General features: G+C 43.4%; 2 protein-coding genes across 4 annotated transcripts in view; both read left to right on the top strand.

Moving 5' to 3' along the window:
• The window catches only part of LOC132406296 (scaffold attachment factor B2-like), an 89,607-nt gene extending 80,281 nt beyond the window's left edge, over positions 1–9,326 (top strand). Inside the window, exon 20 of one of the 3 annotated variants that reach the window (XM_059991748.1) lies at positions 9,008–9,326. Coding sequence is in view for 1 of the 3 variants with exons in the window: in XM_059991752.1 (XP_059847735.1) it covers positions 9,008–9,068 (61 nt within the window). In the remaining 2 variants the exon portion in view is untranslated. The remainder of the gene's footprint in view (positions 1–9,007) is intronic. The other 2 variants (XM_059991753.1, XM_059991752.1) reach the window with 2 other exon arrangements.
• A 9,381-nt stretch (positions 9,327–18,707) lies between these two features.
• The window catches only part of LOC132405842 (disintegrin and metalloproteinase domain-containing protein 10-like), a 636,699-nt gene continuing 631,727 nt past the window's right edge, over positions 18,708–23,679 (top strand). The window contains exon 1 of the mRNA XM_059990833.1: positions 18,708–18,932. Within this exon, the coding sequence (XP_059846816.1) occupies positions 18,842–18,932 (91 nt within the window). The 5' untranslated portion in view covers positions 18,708–18,841. The remainder of the gene's footprint in view (positions 18,933–23,679) is intronic.

Raw genomic sequence — 23,679 nt, 5'->3', positions numbered from 1 at the left:
GCTTATTCAGAAAGTCAGAAGGCATGGGATCCAGTGAAGTTTGGCCAAGTGGATTCAGAATTGGCTTGCCTGCAGAAGGCAGAGGGTCATGGTGGAGGGAGTACATTCAGATTGGAGGGTTGTGTCTAGTGGTGTCCCACAAGGATCTGTTCTGGGACCTCTACTTGTGATTTTTATTAATGACCTGGATGTGGGATTAGAAGGGTGGGTTGGCAAGTTTGCAGGTTAGTGGTGTTGTAGATAGTGTCGAGGATTGTCGAAGATTACAGAGAGACATTGATAGGATGCAGAAGTGGGCTGAGAAGTGGCAGATGGAGTTCAACCTGAGAAGTGAGAGGTGGTACACTTTGGAAGGACAAACTCCAAGGCAGAGTACAAAGTAAATGGCAGGATACTTGGTAGTGTGGAGGAGCAGAGGGATCTGGGGGTACATGTTCACAGATCCCTGAAAGTTGCCTCACAGGTAGATAGGGTAGTTAAGAAAGCTTATGGGGTGTTAGCTTTCATAAGTCGAGGGATAGAGTTTAAGAGACGCGATGTAATGATGCAGCTTTATAAAACTCTAGTTAGGCCACACTTGGAGTACTGTGTCCAGTTCTGGTCGCCTCACTATAGGAAGGATGTGGAAGCATTGGAAAGGGTACAGAGGAGATTTACGAGGATGCTGCCTGGTTTAGAGAGTATGGATTATGATCAGAGATTAAGGGAGCTAGGGCTTTACTCTTTGGAGAGAAGGAGGATGAGAGGAGACATGATAGAGGTGTACAAGATATTAAGAGGAATAGACAGAGTGGACAGCCAGCGCCTCTTCCCCAGGGCACCACTGCTCAGTACAAGAGGACATGGCTTTAAGTTAAGGGGAGGGAAGTTCAAGGGGGTTATTAGAGGAAGGTTTTTCACTCAGAGAGTGGTTGGTGTGTGGAATGCACTGCCTGAATTAGTGGTGGAGGCAGACACACTAGTGAAGTTTAAGAGACTACTAGACAGGTATATGGAGGAATTTAAGGTGGGGGGTTATATGGGAGGCACGGTTTGAGGGTCGGCACAACATTGTGAGCCGAAGGGCCTGTAATGGGTTGTACTATTCTATGTTCTATAGTTCACAGTATGTTAGCATGGTCAGTAGTAGTAGTCAGCCATCAATCCTGGAGGATCATGGGTTTGCGCCTCTAGTGGACTGTGTCCTTTCCAGGGCGCAGGACTGGGTGGGAAGATTGAAGAATCGGCTGTTGCCCGTGTAGCGGGTCCCCCTCTCCACATCACTGATGTAGTCCAAGGCAAGGGAAAATGCCAATACAGATTGGCACCAGTGTTGTCGCAGAGGTTGCCAGAGTGAAGTTGTAAATAACATCAAACTGCCTTAGGGACTCCAGCTCCAGATTTCTTCTTCAGGGTTTACTCTTAAAGTCTTTCCCGTGGACGGGTATGGCAGCAAGGCAGTAGAAATTTAAAATCAGAGTTTTCCTTCTCCTAGGTGGGCTGCCTTCTAAGGCTGATGAGCTCCACCTGCCCGAAGCACAATCAGTAAATTGTAGATGTAATCATCCAAAAATAATTGTCGATGCTCTTTTGAGTAGAGAATGAATTTTTAGCTAACCTTTCTTGAAAAAAAGGTAGTTAAGAGCTTAACTTTCTTGAAATTAATCTTCCTTCCCTTTCATTAATTTTAAAAACTAATAAGGCAAACAAAATAAGCACACACAGATTTCACCTTCAACAGAAATAAGTCAATTTCTACTCTTGCACTTGATGCTTGTTAAACAAGAAAAAACTTGCTCACACATGTAAGAAGTTGAAAACTGCAGCAAAATGTTCATTGCTTTCCTATGAATGGCAGGGTACTCATCTTTCACAGAAATCTAGAACTTGTCCAGGGGTGGGTCAGTAAATCTCATTGTGAGTGCATGATCAGAGTGTGGCTCACAAAGTTCTTCCTCTTCTCTCTAAGTCAAGTTCTCAGGCTGAGCAGAAGATTTAGAGAAAGGGTCCCTCACCCAGTCATATACAAATGTGATACAGGGGAGGAAAAATACTGTTCAATTTGGTTCTGCAGTTCTTCCAGGTGGTTTTCAATAGGACTCTAGACTTTCTGATATCCTTGCTCACTCTCAAGCCCATGCAACAGTGGAAGCATTTCAAGATTTCCTTTTGCATAATGATTTTTCCAAAGGTTCAGTTTCCTTTTAAATCCATGAATCTTGTCACTTAAAGTCAAAACATTTTCTCCAGGGCCTTGAAGAGACTTGTTCAACTGTATTCTTTGTCCAGGTTTTCACACAGTTTTTCAAACATTCTCATGTGAACTGGTCTTTGTTTAGTAAAACACAAAATGCTGGCAGAACTCAGCAGGCCAGACAGCATCTATGGGAGGAGGTAGTGACGACGTTTCAGACCGAAACCCTTCATCAGGAGTGAATGTTTCGGCCCGAAACGTCATCAACTACCTCCCCCATAGATGCTGTCTGGCCTGCTGAGTTCTGCCAGCATTTTGTGTTTTTATTTATTTCCAGCATCTGCAGATTCACTCGTGTGCCTTTGTTTAGTAAAAACTATTTTTGTAGCATCATCCAGAACTGTTTTTTCATTTCATCTCCCAAGAGTTTTTGACAGCAGTACCTCTGTGTAAAGAAAGCAGTATGTTATGACAAAGTCAGGATTTTCTTTTCTTTTATAAGAGAAACGAAACCTCTTACGGAGCCAACCATTGATGGGGCACTATCAGTACAGAAGCCAACATAGTTCCTCCAGATAGACCTTGTATTTCCAGATGTGAAGACAAAGCATTAAATCTATCTTGGCCTTTGCTTGTTTCAGGCAGCTCTTTGCAACAGAAAAAGTTCTCTTGAATTTCACCATCAGTTACAAATCTTTTGACTCATCAACCTGGATAGAGAAGCTGTTGTTTTATAGTTAATCACACAAAACTTCTTCAGCGTCATGTGACATGTCATCAATACGTCAACAGCACCACTGAGAGCATTCTGACTGGCTGTATCACTGCCTGGTATGGAAACTGCATCAACCTTGATTGCTGGGCACTACAGAGAGTGGTGTGGACAGGCCAGTGCATCTGTGAACACAAACTTCCAGCAGCAGCAGATGCATAAAGAAGGCCTGGAAAATCACTGGGGACATTAGTCATCCCAACTATAAACTGTTTCAGCTGCTTCCATCAGTCAAATGATACCACAGCATTAAAGCCAGGACCAACAGGCTATGGGACAGCTTCTTTCTACCAGCCATTAGAATTACACATTTGCATGTCTGTGCATTGCGATGGAGTCATAACACAAAGATTTTTACTCTCTCATGTTATGGGATGGATGTAAGATTTAAATAAATTCAAAATTAAAATTATTGTACTATTTGAGAGTGCAACCTTTTCAATTTCTTGTAGTCCATTGATGCACCGTCAATAACTCTCAGAGATGTGAGGCGAGAGAGAGGCTTTTATTAGCTGGAAGAGAGAGCACTGTCAGCAGCAAGAGACCATCACACAACATTCTGGAGACTGAGAGAGGAGCAGTGCTTCCAATCGCCTTTATACAGGGGTCTGTGGGAGGAGCCACAGGAGCAGTCAGCGGGGGGGGGGGGGGGGCGTGTCCAGGCAGGTATATGTAGTTCACCACATCCATCTTATCCTAGCATTTCACCAGCTGTATTTTTACATGCTGGCATTATTAGGTTCTGACCAACTGTGTGACTTTACTTTTCCTGGGTAATATGTTCTGCTGAGTTGCAGCATGTAAGAATTCCTTCTTTAGAATTAATATTTCCCTCCAATTTTCTCCTGCACTGGTAGAGTTTGTTTGCTCCCATAAGTCAGTCCGGTAGCACGCAAGGGGAAATTGGAGAAGGTAATTTGGTAGGGAGGGACAGACACCACAGCCCAAGTTAGGCAAGTCCATTCAATGCTTGTAAAACGTACTTCATGCTCCTCATCAGCATACCATCCTTTCCCCTGTGTAATACAACACTCATCAATCTATCGACGGCCTCCCCTATCTCGCAGTAAAGACCGAGAATGGATTCAGCCAAATAAACACAGTTCTACTGCGCACTGTCATACTCGGCTGAGAGACCTCTAACGAGATTGCTAATTGGGTTGCTGGGTCACTGCCCGCAAGTGCGAGAGCAAAAGACATTTTTTTAAAATCACGATCTCTTGTAGAACCCCAGTTGAGAAGCCCTGCACTAGAGTAAATCTTCAAGTAGAACATTAGAGATCACAAGGCTGCAAATATTTCTCTTCAGGCTTCAGAGCATGGAAAAGAAACATGATTAGAGTGGTTAGCCTGTCCATGACTTTACCAGGTAGGCCAGGAGAAACTTGAGATGATCCAGGTATGAATATGAGCAAGATCAAAGAGGGACAAATTTGAGGAATTACAGATCCTTTTGTCAGAGAGTGATTTGAGGGTGGTCTGAGTAAGTGAAAGAAGCAGACGAATCAGTCAATTAGTTGTGTTGAATCAATGATCATAAAGATGCAAAAAGCATTACTACAAATATTAAATGGCCACACGAATATCAAGAAATGCCAGCTGAGAGCTAGGTTAGATCTATTATGAAATGCAGGAAGGAAGTCAACAGTTGAATGCAAAATCAAAGGAAGTCAATACTACCATTTCTGTGCTGCCAAGAAGGCCTATGAGGATCAAATATTGAAATCTTGGAACCCATCTGAAATATAGGAATTAAATTTTTTACATATACTTATTGTAATTTATAGTTTTTATTATTATGTTTTGCAGTATAGTGCTGCCACAAAACAGCAAATTTCATGACATTTGCCAGTAATTCTGATTCTGATTCTTATGCTGGAAGCAAAGATTCAGTGGCATATTACCAACAGAAAAGAAAAACAAACACCATAGCTCTAAGCAACACACCCAAAATGCTGGAGGAACTCAGCAGACCAGGCCGCATCTATGGGAAAGAGTACAGTCAATGTTTCGGGCCAAGTCCCTTCAGCAGGGTCTGATCTCACTTCTATTGAGCTTGCCACTTCCTAGCCTGAAGCACTTTCCGTGGAATATTACTTTATTCCTTTGCAGCATGCACATAAGGCCAGCATTTGTGCCAATGTCAGAAAATGGGTTTGGTCCCTCTGAAGGCCCATTGCCACAAGGACAAATGTAATGACGTGGTACTAGATGCACACAGAATCCAGGTGCACACAAAAAAACATGCAGTGTTCAAACAGGCAAGTCCTGCCATCACCATAGGCAAATATACAAACTGCTGGGCTGCATTTCCAAAGAACTAAAAGCTGACATGACCAAGAATTGGCACTTGTAATCCACTTTGAGACAAGCTGCCAAGATGTTAACTTTGTCCCTAGCTGAAACAGATGGATTTTGAGTTCAGGGGCATCAGGTTTTTGCAAAGATGGCACCATCCTCCAAAATCATTCAGGGTTTACCCCAATCAGAACCTGCGGATGAGCAATGAAATCGAGAATTTGCTGAGAGCCAGATCTGCTACAGGAGGTGCAGATATGATTTCATGGGTGAAGTGGAGCTTGAGAACTAGACTGGAATCAATGAGGGATGCTTGACAACTGTGACAGGGTTTAAATGCCACAAACTTACGACATAGGGGACAGCAGAGCTTCGTTTCCAGATAAGCTCAATGCCTTCTATGCTCACTTTGACCACCGGAATGGGGAAGAATCAGCACACACCCCAATGTCTCCAGACATTGATCTCAGTATCTGAAGATGATGTGCTGGCTGCCTTCAAGAGAGAGAATCCAAGGAAAGCATTTGGTTTGATGGAGTACCTGGCCAAGTACTGAAGGCCAGTGCTGACCATCTGGCTGGTGTATTCATGGATATCTTCAACCTCTCACTCCGGCAGTGTGTGGTACCCACCTGCTTCAAGCAAGCTTCAATCATCCCGGTGCCCAAGAAGAGTGTGGTAACCTGGTTTAATGACTATCGCCACTGGCACTTACATCCACAGAAATGAAGTGCTGGTGTTGAAGCATATAAACTCCTTTCTGAGTGGTGACTTGGATACACTCCAATTCACCGACTGAAGCACCAGGTCTACAGTAGGTGCCATCTCGTTGCCTCTTCACACAACCCTGAAACATCTGGACAGCAAAGATGCATACAACAGGATGCTCTTTATCAATTACAACTCAGCATTCAATACCATCATCCCATCAAAACTAATCAGTAAACTTCAAGACCTGGGCCTCAATATTCCTTGCACAATTGTATCCTGGATTTCTCCAGTTGTGTAGATCCCATTCGGTTCAGATTGGCTAAAACATCTCCACAATTTCCATCAGCACGGGAAGGATGTGTGCTTAGCTCTCTGCTCTACTCCTTTTAGTCTGTGACTGTGTGGCTAAGTATAACTCCAACACCATATCCAAGTTTGCTGATGACGCCACTGTTGTGGGCCATATCAAAGGGGTGGTGATGAATCAGCATACAGGAAGGAAATTAAAAATTTGGCTGAGTGGTGTAATAACAGCAACCTCTCACTCAATGTCAATAAGACCAAGGAACTGATTGTGAACTTCAGCAGAGGGAAATCAGAGGTCCATGAGCAAGAGGTGGAGAGAGTTAGTAAACTAAAATTCCTGTGTCACTATCTCAGATTAATTGTCCTTGATCCATCATACAAATGTAATTGCAAAGAAAGCACAACAGCACCTTTTTTTCCGTCATCAAAAACTTCTACAGATGTGTGGTGTAAAGTGTGCTGACTGGCTGCATTACAGCCTGGTATGGGAACACCAATGGCTTTGAACAGAAAATCCTACAAAAGGTAATGGATTTAGCCCAGTATGTCACAGGTAAAACTCTCCCAATCATCGAGCACATCTACATGAAATGTTGCTATAGGAAAGCAGCATTCATCATCAAAGATCCTCACCACCCAGGCCATGTTCTTTTCTTGCTGCAGGCAATCCAGGTGAGGCAGGTGCCTCAGGACTTGCACCACCAGGTTCAAGATCAGTTACTACCCCTCAACCATCAAGCTCTTGAACAAGGGGGGATAACTACACTCATTCTATTTCTGGTGATTCCACAACCGATGGTCTCTTTATCTTGTTATTTCATACTCGTTATTTATTGCTACTTATTTATATTTACATTTGCACAATTTGTTGTCTATTGATCTTGTTTACAATGACTGTTCTATAGATTTGCTAAGTATGCCCGCAGGAAAAAGAATCTCAGGGTTGTATGTGGTGACATGTCTGTACTTTGATAATAAATTTTACTGTGAACTTTGAATGACTTGGATTGAGAGCTTGGTACTGAAGTACTGAATCTTGTGTCAAGTGTTGTACATACTTTGAGTAATGTGACCAGTAGGTGACAGTGTCCACCTGGGGGGAGGTTTGCTCATCCTAATTTCTGCTACAGTGCTCAGTGTTTGCATACACCTTCTGTCAGGTCATCAGTAAAGCAACTACCGTAGTTGATTTGTGCAGGAGCACATGTGGATTATTTTGTCATACAGCTTCCCACTATGGATAAAGGAAGGCCACTAGTATTTTCAATAGGTTGCCACAGAAAAGGCCACTTGATCAAGCTAAGGGCACAAGTAGATTGACAGACAGAAAATCAAGTCTAGGGATGAAAGGATCATTTTCAAGTTGACAAGCTGTAAATAGAGGCCCATCTCAGGTGTCAGTGCTGGTTCCTTGGGTATTTGAGCAACAACCTTGGACTCAGTGTCAGTAAGATCAAAGAATTGATTGTGGACCAGAAAGGTGAGGGAACACTCAATGAGGGGCCAGAAAGTGGAAAGGGAGAGCAATTTCAAGTTCCTGGATGTCGACATCTCTGAGGAGAGCATTCTAACTGTCTGCTTTTGGGGAAGAGGCACTACCCAGGATCAAAATAAGCTGCAGAAAATTGTAAACTCCGTCAGCTCCATCATGGGCACTGGCCTTCCCAGCATCTAGTACATCTTCAAGGAGTGATATCTCAAAAAAGTTAAAGGTTATATCTATCATTAAGGACTCCCGTCACCCAGGACTCTTCTCATTGCTACCATCGGGGAGGACGTACAGGAGCCTGAGAGCACACACTCAATGATTCAGGAATAGGTTCTTCCCCTCTGCCGTCAGATTTCTGAATGGATGTTGAAATCATGAACACTTCCTCACTATCTTTTTTTCCTTTCTCTTTTTGCACTACATATCTAACTCAGCTTTTTAAATGTGTGTGTATATATACATACACTCACATATACTTACTGTAACTTAGTTTTATGTATTGCAATGTACTGCTGCCACATAATTACAAATATCACAACATATGCCAGTGACCTTAAACCTGAATTTGATTCTGATTTACAATTCACTTAAGACTCCTGTCATTAAGTCATTAGGTCCCACACCACCAGGTCCCTGGCAAGAATACTAAGTTGAGAGCAAAGGTCAGAGCAACCATAATATTGAATGACAATCAATCAGGCTGTGTGGTGGAAAGGATCCTGTGTTGATGGTGTTCTCTTTCCACTGGGGGGTGATGTCTGTACAGCTCATGTGAGTGACCACACTGTACCTAGTAGCTATTGTGCATCTGTAACTCCTCTCCAACTCCCAAGGAAGGGAGTTTACCAGCCTGGTAATGTGACACTCCTGATATCTTCTTGCATCTCCTACTCATGGTTTCATGTTATCCTCTTCTGTACCTGTTACCTGTGCTGCTTCCCACCTTGACTTTTGAAACAGTTCCCTATATTAGCACTTCCATGGCATGTGGTGAGGAGACTGTTTATAACTTTGTTGACATTGAAAATTTTTGGTATTATTTTAAGGTCAGGTGTGTTCAGTGCGCTGCTGGTGCTCATGTGTGCATCATGGGCCAAGTAACTTGTGCTGCATTTCTGTGTTCAGTTGTTTCAATTTCTTGGGTGTTCAATGCATTTGAGTAATGTTTTTTATTTCTAGACCCTATAGACTGAAGCTAAATTTATGTTGTGACCTATTATCTTTATAAATAACCTGTTTTCATCTTGTTTTTTAACAGCCAAGGAAACTATGCACAAAGGGGCTTCCAACCAGTCTCTACAGCTTTTGATAACTGCTAGAACCAGATGATATCAGACTTAAACATATAATGCCTCAGGAGCACACCAACACCTTCATTAAAAAATGATTCGTTACCTTAATAAGAAGCTTAAGCAGTTGCCAATGTTCTGTAGTTATAGTTTAATGTCTTGAGTATTCAAATCAATTGTTTTAATGTGACAAGTATTCTTGTAATTAACAATTTACTTGCGTAAATGTATGTGCATTCACAAAAAAGATAAATCAAGTTTTCTCCTTTTATACCAAATTTATGTCCGGTAATACTTGAATTTTCCTTTGACTATTTGCTTAAGGGACAATATAAATTCTTCAAAATCTGTCAAAGCCTGGCAATCCACGTGTTCATATGACTCTCATTTTCTTCTGACAACATCTTTCAGCTCTCAAACCATTTCTTCACCTTATTTCCCTGTAGCCTATTCTCTCACACATGTGCATCATCTCCCTGAGTTTTGTCACCCATCTCACCGAATTAAATTTACAGCAGCCAATCATGCATTTTTTGGGACTTCGGAAGAAACCAAAACGACCAGAAGAAACTCACGAGATCACAGGGAGAACATGCAAACTCCACACAGATAGCATCTGATGTCAGGATTAAACCTAAGTTGCTGGAGCTGCGAATTAAGCTCTACCTGCATTGCCATACTAAATCTGCTGTAAGCTGTAATTTGTTTAGTTCACCACAATGACAAGACTTCCACCTGGTGACTTTTATTCCTTGTTTCCTAAAAACTTCTGCTACTGTTTCACAATTGAACATCCATTAATTTAACTTGCCATTCACTTGGTCTGTTTTCTGTTCTTATAGTTACCCTTATTTCAAATACCTGGCTTCAATCCATTTGCCCATCTAGCCCTATCACTGTATATTTTTGTTCCCCAAAAGCACAATTGAAACTTAAGTTTTAAGATCTTGCTCGATTCTCAGCACTGTACTTTATAAAAAGAGTAAGGGAAGAACATTCTAGTGATGAAGGTTATAGGTTGGTGGGTAGACTGAAGAAACTGTGGTTTCACTCCTTGGAGATAAGGAAATTATGAAATCACAGAGAGCGCAGAAGAAAGTATTCATAAGAAATTGTTTCAAATGGTTGAATAGAATCATGAAGTTGTAGGTAAGGTGGGTGGACGAAGTCCTTTACCTAAGTAGGGAGTTTAAAACTAGAGGACGTAGGTTTAAGATGAGAGGGGAATGGTTTAAAGTGGACCCGAGTGCAAGTTTTCTATATGGAGGATGGTGGGTATGTGGAACGAGTTACCAGAGGAAGCTGTAAAGGTATGGGCCAAATGCAGGCAAGTGGGACTATCTCAGGTAGCAGACAACCTAGTCGGTATGGATGAGTTGATTCAAAGGGTTTGTGTCTGTGCTATATAATTTATTTATTTATTGGGATACAGCATTAAATAGGCCCTTCCAGCCCTTTGAGCTGGGCCGCCCAGCAATTCCCTGATTTAACCTGCGCCTAATCACAGGACCAATTAACCTACCAACCTGTGGGAGGAAACTGGAGAACCCAGAGGAAATGCACTTTTTCATGGGGAAAATGTATAAACTCCTTACAGGCAGCAGCAGGAATTGAACCCAGGTCACTTGTACTGTAATCATTGTACTAACCCCATGCCATCCCAACTTTATTAGTTTGAAGAGTTGAGAGGTCAAATAACAGGAAGTGCCATGTGAATAAAACTAGCTGCCTCATGGAGAAGCAGCTTAATAAACACCTTGGGGATAGAGCAAGGAATAACTGGAGAACTTTTCAAAAGGACCAGCATAAACTTGACAGGCTAAAGAGCCTTGCCTTTACTGTAGTCTCCTTTTCTCCATTGGGTTCAGATTGCATTGATGCTTTTCACCTCAATTACAACATAATGAGTTCTAAATACCACTTCTGAATTTATTGGGTATTCAAGAGATGGCTCAGAGGCGTAAACAGAATGATGGGTCAGCAGAGTGAGATGAACAAAGTGTTAGGGAATGGAGGGAGATATGGAGTGGAGAGGGAATTTGGGATGGGAGAAAGATATCAGTCAAACTAATGGTAGGAGTTGCAGTACTACAACTCTTGTAGTACACCCCCACAGCTCTTTCTTCCACCACAGTCTACCACACACCAAAATTCAGAGTTTGCCCTCCAGAATTTGTTGTACTAAAGGAGTCACAGCAAACTTGAAAGTACTTCTTATTTATGGCATTCCCACAACTATTTCTCATGGTTTCCATTGCCCTAGTCCCAGTGAAGATCGCAATTTAACCTGATTACTGTCACCAGATTTGGATATGGCCCAAGTGTAGAGTGAGAGACACTGAAGCAGGTCGATAGTTCACAAAACTTTAATGCGAACAGTGTTCCAGGGAAAATAAAACAATAAATACTAGGCCAAACAGGTTAACTAAAACTCTCAGATGGGAAACGAAGCCTACAATGCAGCTGAAAAGAACATCTAATTATTAAACAAATACCGCTAGTCTTCAGAGTCAGTTGACTTGACAGTCCAATTTCTCAGGCAAGGTCAATGCAAACAAAAGCAAAGTATTGCTGTGCTCTTTCCAAGTCTCGACAAGCACTATGACAGGGGTCAGCAACCTTTACCACTGAAAGAGCCACTTGGACCCGTTTCCCACAGAAAAGAAAACACTGGGAGCCGCAAAACCCGTTTGACATTTAAAATGAAATAACACTGCATACAACGTTTTTTTTTTGCCTTTATGCTATGTATAAACAATCTATAATGTGTTGCATTTATGAAATTGATGAACTCCTGCAGAGAAAACGAAATTACATTTCTGCATGCAACAAAAACATTTTGACCTCTGAAAAAAAGACGTTGGGTTGAAGATTACTTTTAAGTAAAATACTCAACGTCTATTTGAGTCCTTCTTGTATTTATGAAAAACGCCAAACTTAAATTTGCCGCCAGCAGCAAACCAAAAATAACGTCAGCCAGCTGTCAACCTGAAAAATAAAAGGACTATTTCACTGAACAATGAAAACATATGAATATACGTAAAATAATAGGCAATTAAAATATTTATCATCCTTGTTCAGGTTGACTCACACCTGACAATGCAGTCGTATTCAGTAGGGATGGATCGATGCTTAGGGGAGTGACCAGGAAGGATAATGTGTTTTTTTCCTCTCTGAACTCACAGAAGCGTTTCCCAAACGATGTTTGCATTGCGATGATTGCCCAATGTAAATACTCCGAATTTATCATGTCGTGACCTTTTTTGAACTCTCTCAAATTGGGGAAGTGAGACAATGTGCCTTTCTGTAAATCTCTGGCAAGCAACGTCAACTTGCGCTCGAATGCCAAAACATCCTCCAACATGTGCAGGGCTGTACGTCCTTACCCCGTTGAAGAGCTGTGTTCAGCGTGTTCAGGTGCGCTGTTATGTCTACCATGAAGTGTAGCTTTTCCAGCCACTCTGGCTGTTCCAGCTCAGGAAAGGTGAGCCCTTTGCTGCCCAGGAAAGTTTTCACTTCTTCCAGACACGCGACAAAGCGTTTCAGCACCTCCCCTCTGGACAGCCAGCGATAAAAACACGTTGTAGCGATGTGCTACACGCAGTCAGTAAACTGCAGTCAAAGATAGCTTTATTCGAACTAAACAGCCTTGCTTTTAAGCCTCCCTCAACCCGCCCCCCATGGGCGCGGATGCCGCAAAAGACACGTACTCACAAACCCCCGTAGGCTATCTCCCTTAACCTGAACGCTGGCTAATTGTGAGCCGGTTCGGATGTGTCAGGAAATGGGTCACCACAAAGTCTTATTTAGATTGTACAAGATCACCATAATCTTCAAATTTAGATTTACATTTCAAAAACTAACAAACTAACATAAAATACATTTTAATTAAATACTGACCATGTAGCGGTGTGCTACACGCAGCGCTAAAATTACGACACGGAGTCGGTAACTGCAGTCGAAGGAAAAAACTTTATTCGAAATCTTCAGCCTCACTTTTAAGCCTCCCTCAACCTGCCCCCCATGGCGCAGAGGCTCCAAAGCTCTGTGCTCGCAAACCCCCGTAGGCTATCTAATTGTGAGTTGGTTCGGATGTGCCAGGAAAAGGGTCGCCACAACCAATTATTTCCCAAAGCAACAGGGAGCCGCAGCACAGACGTAAAAGAGCCACATGCGGCTCCGGAGCCGCGGGTTGCCGACCCCCGCACTATGACAACAAGTATGGAATTAGATAATATCACAATGAAATAATAATTAGCTGACACGTGCAAATTCACAGCTCTTTTACAGAATGGGCTTCCCAGTCTATGTGTGGAAAATTAAGATCTCCCACAATCACAACCTTGTGCTTACTACAAATATCTGCTATCTGCTATTAAAAATTTGCTCCTCCAATTCTCGCTTCCCATTAGGTAGTCTATAATACACCCCTATAAGTGTTACTTCACCTTTCCCATTCCTCAATTCCACCCAAATAGTCTCCCTAGATGAGCCCTCTAATCTATCCTGCCAGAGCACCACTGTAATATTTTCTCTGACAAGCAATGCAACACCTCCCCCTCTTGTCCCTCTGATTCTATCACACCTGAATCAATGAAGTCCAGGAATATTTAATTGCCAATCACACCCCTCCTGCAACCATGTTTCACTGCTATCTGACATTTTCCCATTGAAAGGCCTGCTGTCTGGACTTTACCCTGAATACCTTGAATCTTTGACCACCTGAGACCTACACTAAACAAAGAAACAGATTCCCTCAGACAACCATAGATAGATATTTAATTAATCTAAATTTTCAATGTAAAAACTCATGGAAAGACATGGTAAGTGTAAGGGCAACAAATCACCAGCCCATTGTATGAGTGATGGATCAGCAGGACAGGGGCTCCAAGTTCATTGTGAAGGTAAGACAGTCGCTCAGTCTGTTCCAACAGTACTGAGCGAATACTGCTTTCATGATGGCTGTAGTTGACCAGCTGTCATCTGGATCTGACTTATCACCACTGTAGTGATTGTGGCATGGCTGCCAGAAGGCTTTCGTCTGTATAGCAGCAACAGACAGGAGTATAATGGAATACTTTCCAATCACCTGGATGAGTGCAGCCTCAGCAATAGTCAGGAAGCCCTGGACCATCACCTGGTTTGGTTAATTGAAAAACCCCTCCTTGCCTGAACCGCCATCAGCAAGGGTGTTCCGTGACAGGAGGAACCTCATTGTGGGCAATCAGCTCACAAACGAGAAAATCTGCAGATGCTGGAAATCTAAGCAACACACACAAAATGCTGGAGAAACTCAGCAGGCCAGACAGCATCTGTGGGAGGAGGTAGTGACGACATTTCGGGCCGAAACCCTTCATCAGGAATGAAGTAACATGGGATGGTCAAGGGGGGGATAAGAAGTGGGGGGAGGGATAAAGCAGAAAGCTAGGAAGTGATAGGCAGGAGGGAAATGGGCTGGGGGAAGGTGGAGAATTATGGGAAATAAAAGAGAAAGAAAGGTAGGGCTAGACCAAAATAATAGATAGGAATGGGGGTAAGGGGGGCAGGGGTATCAATGGAGGTCTGTGAGTTGGATGTTCATGCTGGCAAGCAATAAATATTGAAAACATGGGATGAAGAGACTTTGAAAGTTTGAAATGTTTTGGGAACATTGATGGGCCAAGTGAGATTAAGTGAACCCCTCTGGTTCAAGTGTCTGATGGTTAAGAGATAATAACTGTTCCTGAACCTGGTGGTATGAGTCCTGAGGCTCCTGTACCTTTCACCTAATGGCAGCAGTGAGAAGAAAAACTGACTTGGGTGATGGGAGTCCCTGATGATGGATGCTGCTTTCCTCTAACAATGTTCAGTGTAGTTGTTCTCACTAGCATGGAGGGTTTTACCCCTGATGGATTAGGCTAAATCCACTACTTTGATATGCTGCCAAAAGCTCAGGATGGCTGGTGAAGGCAGAGCGCTAGTACTCTGGAAAGTGATTGCCTAGCCTGAATTTGATCTTGCCATGTAGTGGAATCCACATTGGGAGCACTGAGTGCAATAGATGAATCTCTATCTCACCTGGAAGAACTGGTTACATACTGAATGGTGGAGAGGGAGAAGGTATGGGGTCAGGGGGTACATCTCCTGCAGGGAGAGGAACCTGTGGAAAACAGAGAGCAAGGGGGAGAGGGGAAAATGTGCTGGGATTGTGCTGCAGAGGAAGTGGTGGAGAATGATGTGCTGCTTGCAAAGGTTGCTGGGGTGAGTGATGACTAGGTATATTACTGGTAGTGGGACACAGGATGAGCAGAGTTAACATGAAAGGGAATTCAGAGTTGACAAATCTGTGAGGATTGTTTGAGATTATACATAAAAGAGCAGATAAGGCTAACCAGTTCATGTTGAGCAAAGAACAGTCTGCTGGAGGACCTGAATAACTCAAGCAGCATCTGTGGGTGGGAGGGGGAGAGGAGAGGAATTGTCAACGTTTGTCAAGGTGGAAGTAGTGTGGAAAATAGGAGGTCTACTTTGGGAGAAAAGTGGACTGTTTTTGAAACAGTGAGACACTGACAAATGTTGGTGTAGAGAGGACCAGAATACCTACATAATGAGCATCACTGCCAGGTGACATGTAGGTGTATTGAGCAGGTGGGGAAATATGTGATGTGTTGGCTTTTATTGCAATGGATCTGAGTAAAGGCATCTTTCTTCATGAACATAAATTGGTTGAAACTCCCATCTGAGGATGGCTTTACATGTGATTGGGGAGGAGTCCAGTGACGGCTCAGCAGATCCATTCCTGAGATATTCAACAAGGAGGGATTTAGCAGACTGAAACTTTGCCATGTGGAGATTAGAGGAATGAAGAACTATCTAATTTAAACATAGAAATTCTTATGGAGCTTAAAGAGAGAGTTGTGGGGTGTCTAGACACAAGGCTATGTATAAAGGGATGATAATTTAGAATGGAGGTGAGAGGAAATTCTTCTTAGAATGTTGGAACCTTCGGAGGCCGCTGAGTACATTCAACAGAGACGGTGCTAGATTTTAAGAAGTTAAAGGCTAGTGCAGGAAGATGGCACCGAGGTCAACCATCAGCAGAGATCTTGTAGAAGGTGGCATGGACAGGAAGGGTTGGCCTCATGAAGTGATTGAACTGGGTGATTACCACCAACAGCCAATTAAATTTGTGGGATCCAAATACTTCCCTTGAAGTTGAAGACAGGTGATGCTGTTGATGGTCAAATCTCTCAGAGATTTTCCATAGGATGCCTGCAGAGTGAAGTGTTTGGCTGTGCACAGCATACACCAGATGCAGAGATGTAAAGAAATCTCAGACCTCACTATCTGAATATGATTATAGGTGCCACTGAGATCATGTGAGCAACTTTGCTAATTTACACTTTTTCTGTGGGTGAAAGGACTACTCCTTTGCAATACACACAAGCTGCTGGAGGATCTCAGCAGATCAGGCAGCATCTATGAAAATGAATAAACAACCAACATTTTGTCCTTCTTCATGACTGGAAAAGGAGGGAGAAGATGCCAGAACATAAAGGAAAGGGAGGGGAAGGAGGGTTAGCTAGAAAGTGATTGATGAAGCCAAGTGGGTGGGAAAGGTAAAGGACTAGAGAAGAAGGAATTGGACAGGTGAGGAGAGTGGACCATGGGAGAAAAGGAAGAAGGAGAGGCACCAGGGTAGGTGATAGGCAGGTGAGGAGAAGAGGTAAGAGGCCAGAGTGGGAAATAAAAGAAGAGGGAAGAGAGAGGAACAGAAATTTTCTGGAAGAGGAAATTGATATTCATGCCATCAGGTTGGATGCTTTCCAGCTGGAATATAAGGTGTTGCTTCTCCACCCTGCGGGTGGCCTCGTCATGGCAAAAGAGGAGGCCATGGAACAGGAACTGGAATGGGGATAGGAATTAAAATGGTTGGTGACAGGAATATTCCACTTCTGGCAGATGGAGCGGAAGTGCTCAACAAAGTGGTCTCCCAATTTATGTCGGGTCTCAACAAGTGAAGGAGGTTGCACTGAGAGCACTGGATACAATAGGTGACCACAATAGAATCGTAAGTGAAATGTTGCCTCTCCTGGAAGGACTTTGGAGCCCTGAATGGTGGTAAGTGATGAGGAGATTGGGTAGGTATAGCATTTCTGTCACTTGTAGGGATATGTGCCAGAAGGGAGATTTAGTGGGGAGGGTGGAATCACATAGGGATCAATTCCTGCAGAAAGCAGAGATTGTGAGGGTGGGGGGTGGTGGCAGAGAGTGGCTAAAGATGTGTTAGGATCCCGTTGAAGAAGGCGAAAGTTGCATAGAATGATACATCAGATATGGAGGCTTGCGTAGAATGATACGTTGGATGTGGTGGTTTGCATAGAATGATGTGTTGGATGTGGAGGTTTGTGTAGAATGATGTGTGGGATGTGGAGGTTTGTGTAAAATGATGTGTGGGACATGGAGGTTTGTGTAAAATGATGTTTGGGGTGTGGAGGTTTGTGTAGAACGATGTGTGGGATGTGGAGGTTTGTGTAAAATGATGTGTGGGGTGTGGAGGCTTGTGTAAAATGATGTGTGGGATGTGGAGGTTTGTGTAGAACGATGTGTGGGATGTGGAGGTTTGTGTAAAATGATGTGTGGGATGTGGAGGTTTGTGTAGAACGATGTGTGGGACGTGGAGGTTTGTGTAAAATGATGTGTGGGGTGTGGAGGCTTGTGTAAAATGATGTGTGGGATGTGGAGGTTTGTGTAGAATGATGTGTGGGATGTGGAGGTTTGTGTAAAATGATGTGTGGGATGTGGAGGTTTGTGTAGAACGATGTGTGGGACGTGGAGGTTTGTGTAAAATGATGTGTGGGGTGTGCAGGCTTGTGTAAAATGATGTGTGGGGTGTGGAGGTTTGTGTAAAATGATGTGTGGGGTGTGGAGGTTTGTGTAGAACGATGTGTGGGATGTGGAGGTTTGTGTAGAATGATGTGTGGGGTGTGGGGGTTTGTGTAAAATGATGTGTGGAGTGTGGAGGCTTGCGTAGAATGATGTGTGGGGTGTGGAGGTTTGTGTAGAATGATGTGTTTTTCCCCTGTTAAAGGCAACAGGAAGGTGGATGAGCGCAATGTCCGGAAAATGGAGGAGATGCAGATGAGGGCAACGTCAATGTGGGAGGAAGGGAAAACACCATTCTTTGAAGTAGAGAACACCTCAGATGTCCTGGAAAGGATAGCCTCAACCTGGGAACAGATGTGGCGGAGGCAAAGGAACTGAGAAAAGGGAACTGCATTTTACAGAAGAGAGGGTGGGAAGTCAAGATGACCCTGGGAATCGGTAGGTTTTTAAAGATGTCGCTAGACAGTTTGTCTCCAGAGGTGGAGACAGATCGAGGAAGGCGAGAGGGGTGTCAGAAATGGATCAAGTGAATTGAAGGGCGGGATGGAAGTTGTCTACTCCTGTTCTCTTTTGGAAGTGCAGACGTGCAGCCGCCACAGTCGCAGTCCGCTGACCCCCTGTTGCCAGACCTGTGGCACCTCTCTGCTGCACCCCGTCAGCAGTCAATGCTGGGGGGCGCTAGATCAGTGCATATATGATCTTACAGGCGGAGTAATGTGACAACGCAGAGGTGGGCCCTCCGAAGGTGTGCGCCTCAGCATGTTCATGCTCGCACAAAGGCTGTGTTAGTAAGACAGATGCCTCCCTTCACTTTTGGAAACGTTAACAGTTTTGACTGTAGCTGGCGGACTACACGCTGTCCACCTGTAGGCGAGTCGAGAACATCTCAACCCTCCGCCTCCACGCCGAGATATCAGTTGGAAGGCGCTTACATTCCAATGGCAGAATTATCATTAAAAGCCATCAGAATATTCTCTTTCCTCCCTTTAATCGTCTCGGCTTTTGGCGGGTTTCCTGAAGAACGGCCGGGTAAGAACATTTCATGGTGTTTAGCGCTTTTTTTGCATGGTTCTATGAGACATATATTTGCAAAGCTTCAGGTATAGCTTTACAGAGAGACACAGGGAAAGGACTCAGCGAGTGAACAAGTTTCATCAAGATAGAAATGCGCAGCTAAATTCTTTCTTCATTTGTATGGGCAAACTGTGATTTCATCCTGGGGTGGTATTTTGTTGTAAGATGTTCTGTGCCTGCGTCTTGTAACTCTGTAGAAGTTTAGGAAAGGAAGGAAATGCATCCGAAATTGCGGAATTTTTAATAGCCAAACACATCTTTAGTTTGGGGCCCGCTCTGTGTGCCGGAGTGGGGACTTCCCGATTTCATGACAGATACTTGACACTTGCTGTCGACGTCTTCAAGATTCAGGAATTGATTGTGGACTTCAGGAAGGGAAACACATGCCCGTCCTCATCGTGGGTGAACAACTTCAAGCTTCTAGGTGTCAACATCTCTGAAGATCTATTCAGGGCCCAACATATTGATGCAATTACAAAGAAGGCACAACAGCTATATTTTATTAGCAGTTTGAAGAGATTTGATATATCACCAAAGACTCCAGCAAAGTTTTACAGATGAGCCATAAAGAGCATTTTAACTGGTTGCATCACTGTCTGGTAGAGAAGGGCCAGGGAACAAAAAAAGCTGCAGAAGACTGTAGACTCAACCAGTTTCATCAGGGGCACTAGCTTCCCCTCAAGAAGGGGGCATCCATCACTAAGGATCTTCACCACACAGGACAGGCTTGCTTCTCATTTCTACCATCAGGGAGTAGTTACAGACATCTAGAGATCCACACTCAACATTTTTAGTAACTTTTCCCCCCTCTACCGTCGGATTTCTGACAGTTCATGAACACTAAATTACTATTTTTGCTCTCTTTTTTGCAATACCCACACAAAATAATATATATTGTATAGAGTGATAGAGAAGTACAGCACAGAAACAGGCCCTTCGGCACATCTAGTCGATGCTGAAACCATTTAAACTGCCTACTCCCATCAACCTACACTGGGACCATAGCCCTCCGTACCCCTTCTATTCATGTACAAATTTTCCAGTGGTCCAATCAGTGTCAGGAGTAGAGCACTGCAAATTAAATAAAAGTTCAGAAGGGGCAAGCAGGGCAACCATTGTTGGAGTAGGCCAGCAGTGAGAGCAGGCTTTAATTCAAGAGGCTTCAACAAGAAGAGGTTAAGGCCAAAGACACAGGTTAGAGGATTTGGTCTTGGTTGCCCATTGTACCATGCAAGCAGGATGGCAGATATGGCAATGGAATGCTCCTCCTGAAGGATGTTGAAATTCATGGAATCTGATAGTCTCCCTGATGACTACACCTCCAGGAAGTTCAACCAACTCCAACTCATGAAAGACCACATTAAGGAGCTGGAGCTGGAGTTGGATGAACTTAGGATCATCTGGGAGACAGAACAATTGATAGATACAACTTCTGAGCAGGTGGTTACACCCAGAGTGCAGAATTCAGGGAGTAGAGGGATGAACACGGAGAGAGGTAAAGGGAGAAAGAAGTCAGTTCAGGGTTTCCCTGTGGCCATTCTGCTAAGCACCAGGTATACCCCTCTGGATACTGCTGAGGGGGATGACCTAGCTGGGTGAGGCAACAACAGCCAGACCAATAGCACTGTGGTTGGCTCTGAGTAAGGTGAAGTCAGGCAGAGCAATAGTCAGAGGGGACTGGATAGTTAGGGGGGCAGATAGGAGATTCTGCAGCAGCAAAAGAGACACCAGGATAGTGTGTTGCCCCCGGGTGCTAGGGTCGAGGATGTCTCTGAGCATTTGCAGAATATTCTTGAAGGGGAGAGTGAGCAGCCAGAGGTCATGGTACATGTTGGTACCAATGACATAGGCAGGAGAGGGGTAGAGGTCCTGTGCAGTAACTTTAGGGAGTTAGGAAGGAGGCTGAAGATCAGGACATCCAAGGTGGTAATCTCCAGATTACTCCTGGTGCCATGAGCTAGGGAGGGTCAGGACGGGAAGATAGCTCAGATGAATGAGTAGCTGAGGAGATGGTACAGGGGGCAGGGTTTCAAGTTCTTGGATCATTGGAACCTTTGCTGGGGAAGGGGTGACCTGTGCAAGTGGGATGGGTTGCACCTGAACTGGAGGGGAACCAATATCCTGGGAGGGAGGTTCGCTAATGCTATTGGGGAGGGTTTAAACTAGATTTGTGGGGGTGAGGGGGAACCAAAGTGAATAGGCAGAGAATGAGGTAGTTGATGCACAAGTAGTGACAGCTTGTAGGGAGTTTATGAGGAAGGATAGCAGATGATAGAGCAAAGAAGCACTCAGCCTGATGGTTTGAGATGTGTCTATTTTAATGCAAAAAAAAATCATAGAACCATAGAGCCATAGAACATTACAGCACAGAAACAGGCCTTTTGGCCCTTCTTGGCTGTGCCGAACCATTTTTCTGCCTAGTCCCACTGACCTGCACCTGGACCATATCCCTCCTTACCCCTCTCATCCATGTACCTGTCCAAGTTTTTCTTAAATGTTAAAAGTGAGCCTGCATTTACCTCTTCATCTGGCAGATCATTCCACACTCCCACCACTCTCTGTGTGAAGACGCCCCCCCCCCCATGTTCCTTTTAAATTTTTCCCCCTTCACCCTTAACCCATGACCTCTGGTTTTTTTCTCCCCTAGCCTCAGAGGAAAACGCCTGCTTGCATTCACTCTATCTATACCCATCATAATTTTATACACCTCTATCTAATCACCCCTCATTCTTCTACGCTCCAGGGAATAAAGTCCTAACCTATTCAACCTTTCTCTGTAACTCAGTTTCTCAAGTCCCGGCAACATCCTTGTAAACATTCTCTGCATTCTTTCAACCTTATTAATATTCTTCCTGTAATTTGGTGACCAAAACTGCACACAATACTCCAATTTCAGCCTCACCAATGCCTTATACAACCTCACTATAACATTCTAACTCTTATACTCAATACTTTGATTTATTAAGGCCAATGTACTAAAAACTCTCTTTACTACGCTATCTACCTGTGACACCACTCTTAGGGAATTATGTATCTGTACTCCTAGATCCCTCTGTTCTACTGCACTCCTCAGTGCCCTACCATTTGCCTTGTATGTTCTACCTTGGTTTCTCCTTCCAAAGTGCTATACCTCACACTTGTCTGTATTAAACTTCATCTGCCATTTTTCAGCCCATTTTTCCAGCTTGTCCAAATCACTCTGCAAGCTTTGATAACCTTCCTCACTGTCCACTACACCTCCAATCTTTATATCAGCAAATTTGCTGATCCAATTTACCACATTATCATCCAGATCATTGATATAGATGATATATATAAATATATAAATGACCTGGATGAGGAAGTAGAAGGGTGGGTTAGTAAGTTTGCTGATGACACAAAGCTTGGGGGTGGTGTGGATAGTGTGGAGGGTTGTCAGAAGTTACAGCGGAACATTGATAGGATGCAGAACTGGGCTGATAAGTTCAACCCAGATAAGTGTGAGGTGGTTCATTTTGGTAGATCAAATTTGAAGTCAGAATATGAAATTAATGGTAAGACTTTTGGCAATGAAGGAACAGTAAGATCTTGGGGTCTGTGTCCATAGGACACTCAAAGCTGCTGTGCAGATTGACAGTGTTGTTAAGAAGGCATATGGTGTGTTGGCCTTCTTTAATCATGGGATTGAGTTCAAAAGCTGTGAGGTAACGTTACAGCTATACAAGACCCAGGTCAGACACCACTTGGAGTATTGTGTTGAGTTCTAGTCACCTCACTACAGGAAGGATGTGGATACTATATAGCAGTGGTTCCCAAACTTTTCTATGCCCCACACCCCTAGGAAATGTTTGATTAGTGTTCACACCCCCTACAAAAGTAATATCACATTGGAAGATGAAGAAGTCTAATTTCTAATTTTTGAACCACAAATTGAACCACATACAATACTACGGGTGAACAAATTGAACTTAAAAAAAATAAGCTTTTAACTCAGTGCATAAAATGCAAATATAAATTGAGCAATTAGATTCTAATTTATTCAGAAAAATTTGTAAACAGTAAAATCAATCCCAATTGTGAACATAAAATTCAATGACTTCTTTGCTCCTGCTTCTCATTCATGATTTTGTGAAAACGTGGAACTTTCTTGCTGACTGCGATCTGTAGGTCTGCCTTTGGATTCAAGCGATTCCTAGATTTTGTCTTGATTTACAAAAGAGAACCGAATCCAGATTCACACAAGTATGTTGTTGCAAATGGAATGAGGACATGGAGTGCTTTTCCACCAAGTCTTGGGAACATATCCAGTACTGCACACCAAAACTCCTTCAAAGTCTTGCTTTCAAATTGCATTTCAAGAGCTCAATTTGTCTGCAAAATCAATAAGATCTTCCTTCAGCTCTTCATCATCTGACATTTTCTCCAAATTGTAGGAATATGGATTCATGATCCATTCTTCTGAAATCTTCAGGTCTCCTCAGCAAAATGTCCATCAAACGATTCTGACAGCATTTCCAAATGATCCACAATTTCTTCATGCACAGTAGAGTTATGGATCCAGCATCATCAACCATCTTTTCTGGTGAAGGAAAATTTGAGGGACTGCCTCTTTCCATCCTTCGACGCCAAAGACATAACTTTTCTTTGAAGGCATTCAACTTTTCAGAAGCCTTCAATATGTTTATCCCTTTTCCTTGAAGAGAAACACTCAGGTCATTCATAC

The sequence above is a fragment of the Hypanus sabinus genome, chromosome 16 (assembly GCF_030144855.1).
Source record: "Hypanus sabinus isolate sHypSab1 chromosome 16, sHypSab1.hap1, whole genome shotgun sequence".
Lineage (NCBI taxonomy): Eukaryota > Metazoa > Chordata > Chondrichthyes > Myliobatiformes > Dasyatidae > Hypanus > Hypanus sabinus.
Note: the sequence above shows the minus strand (reverse complement) of the source record. Positions and strands in the feature narration are given on the sequence as shown.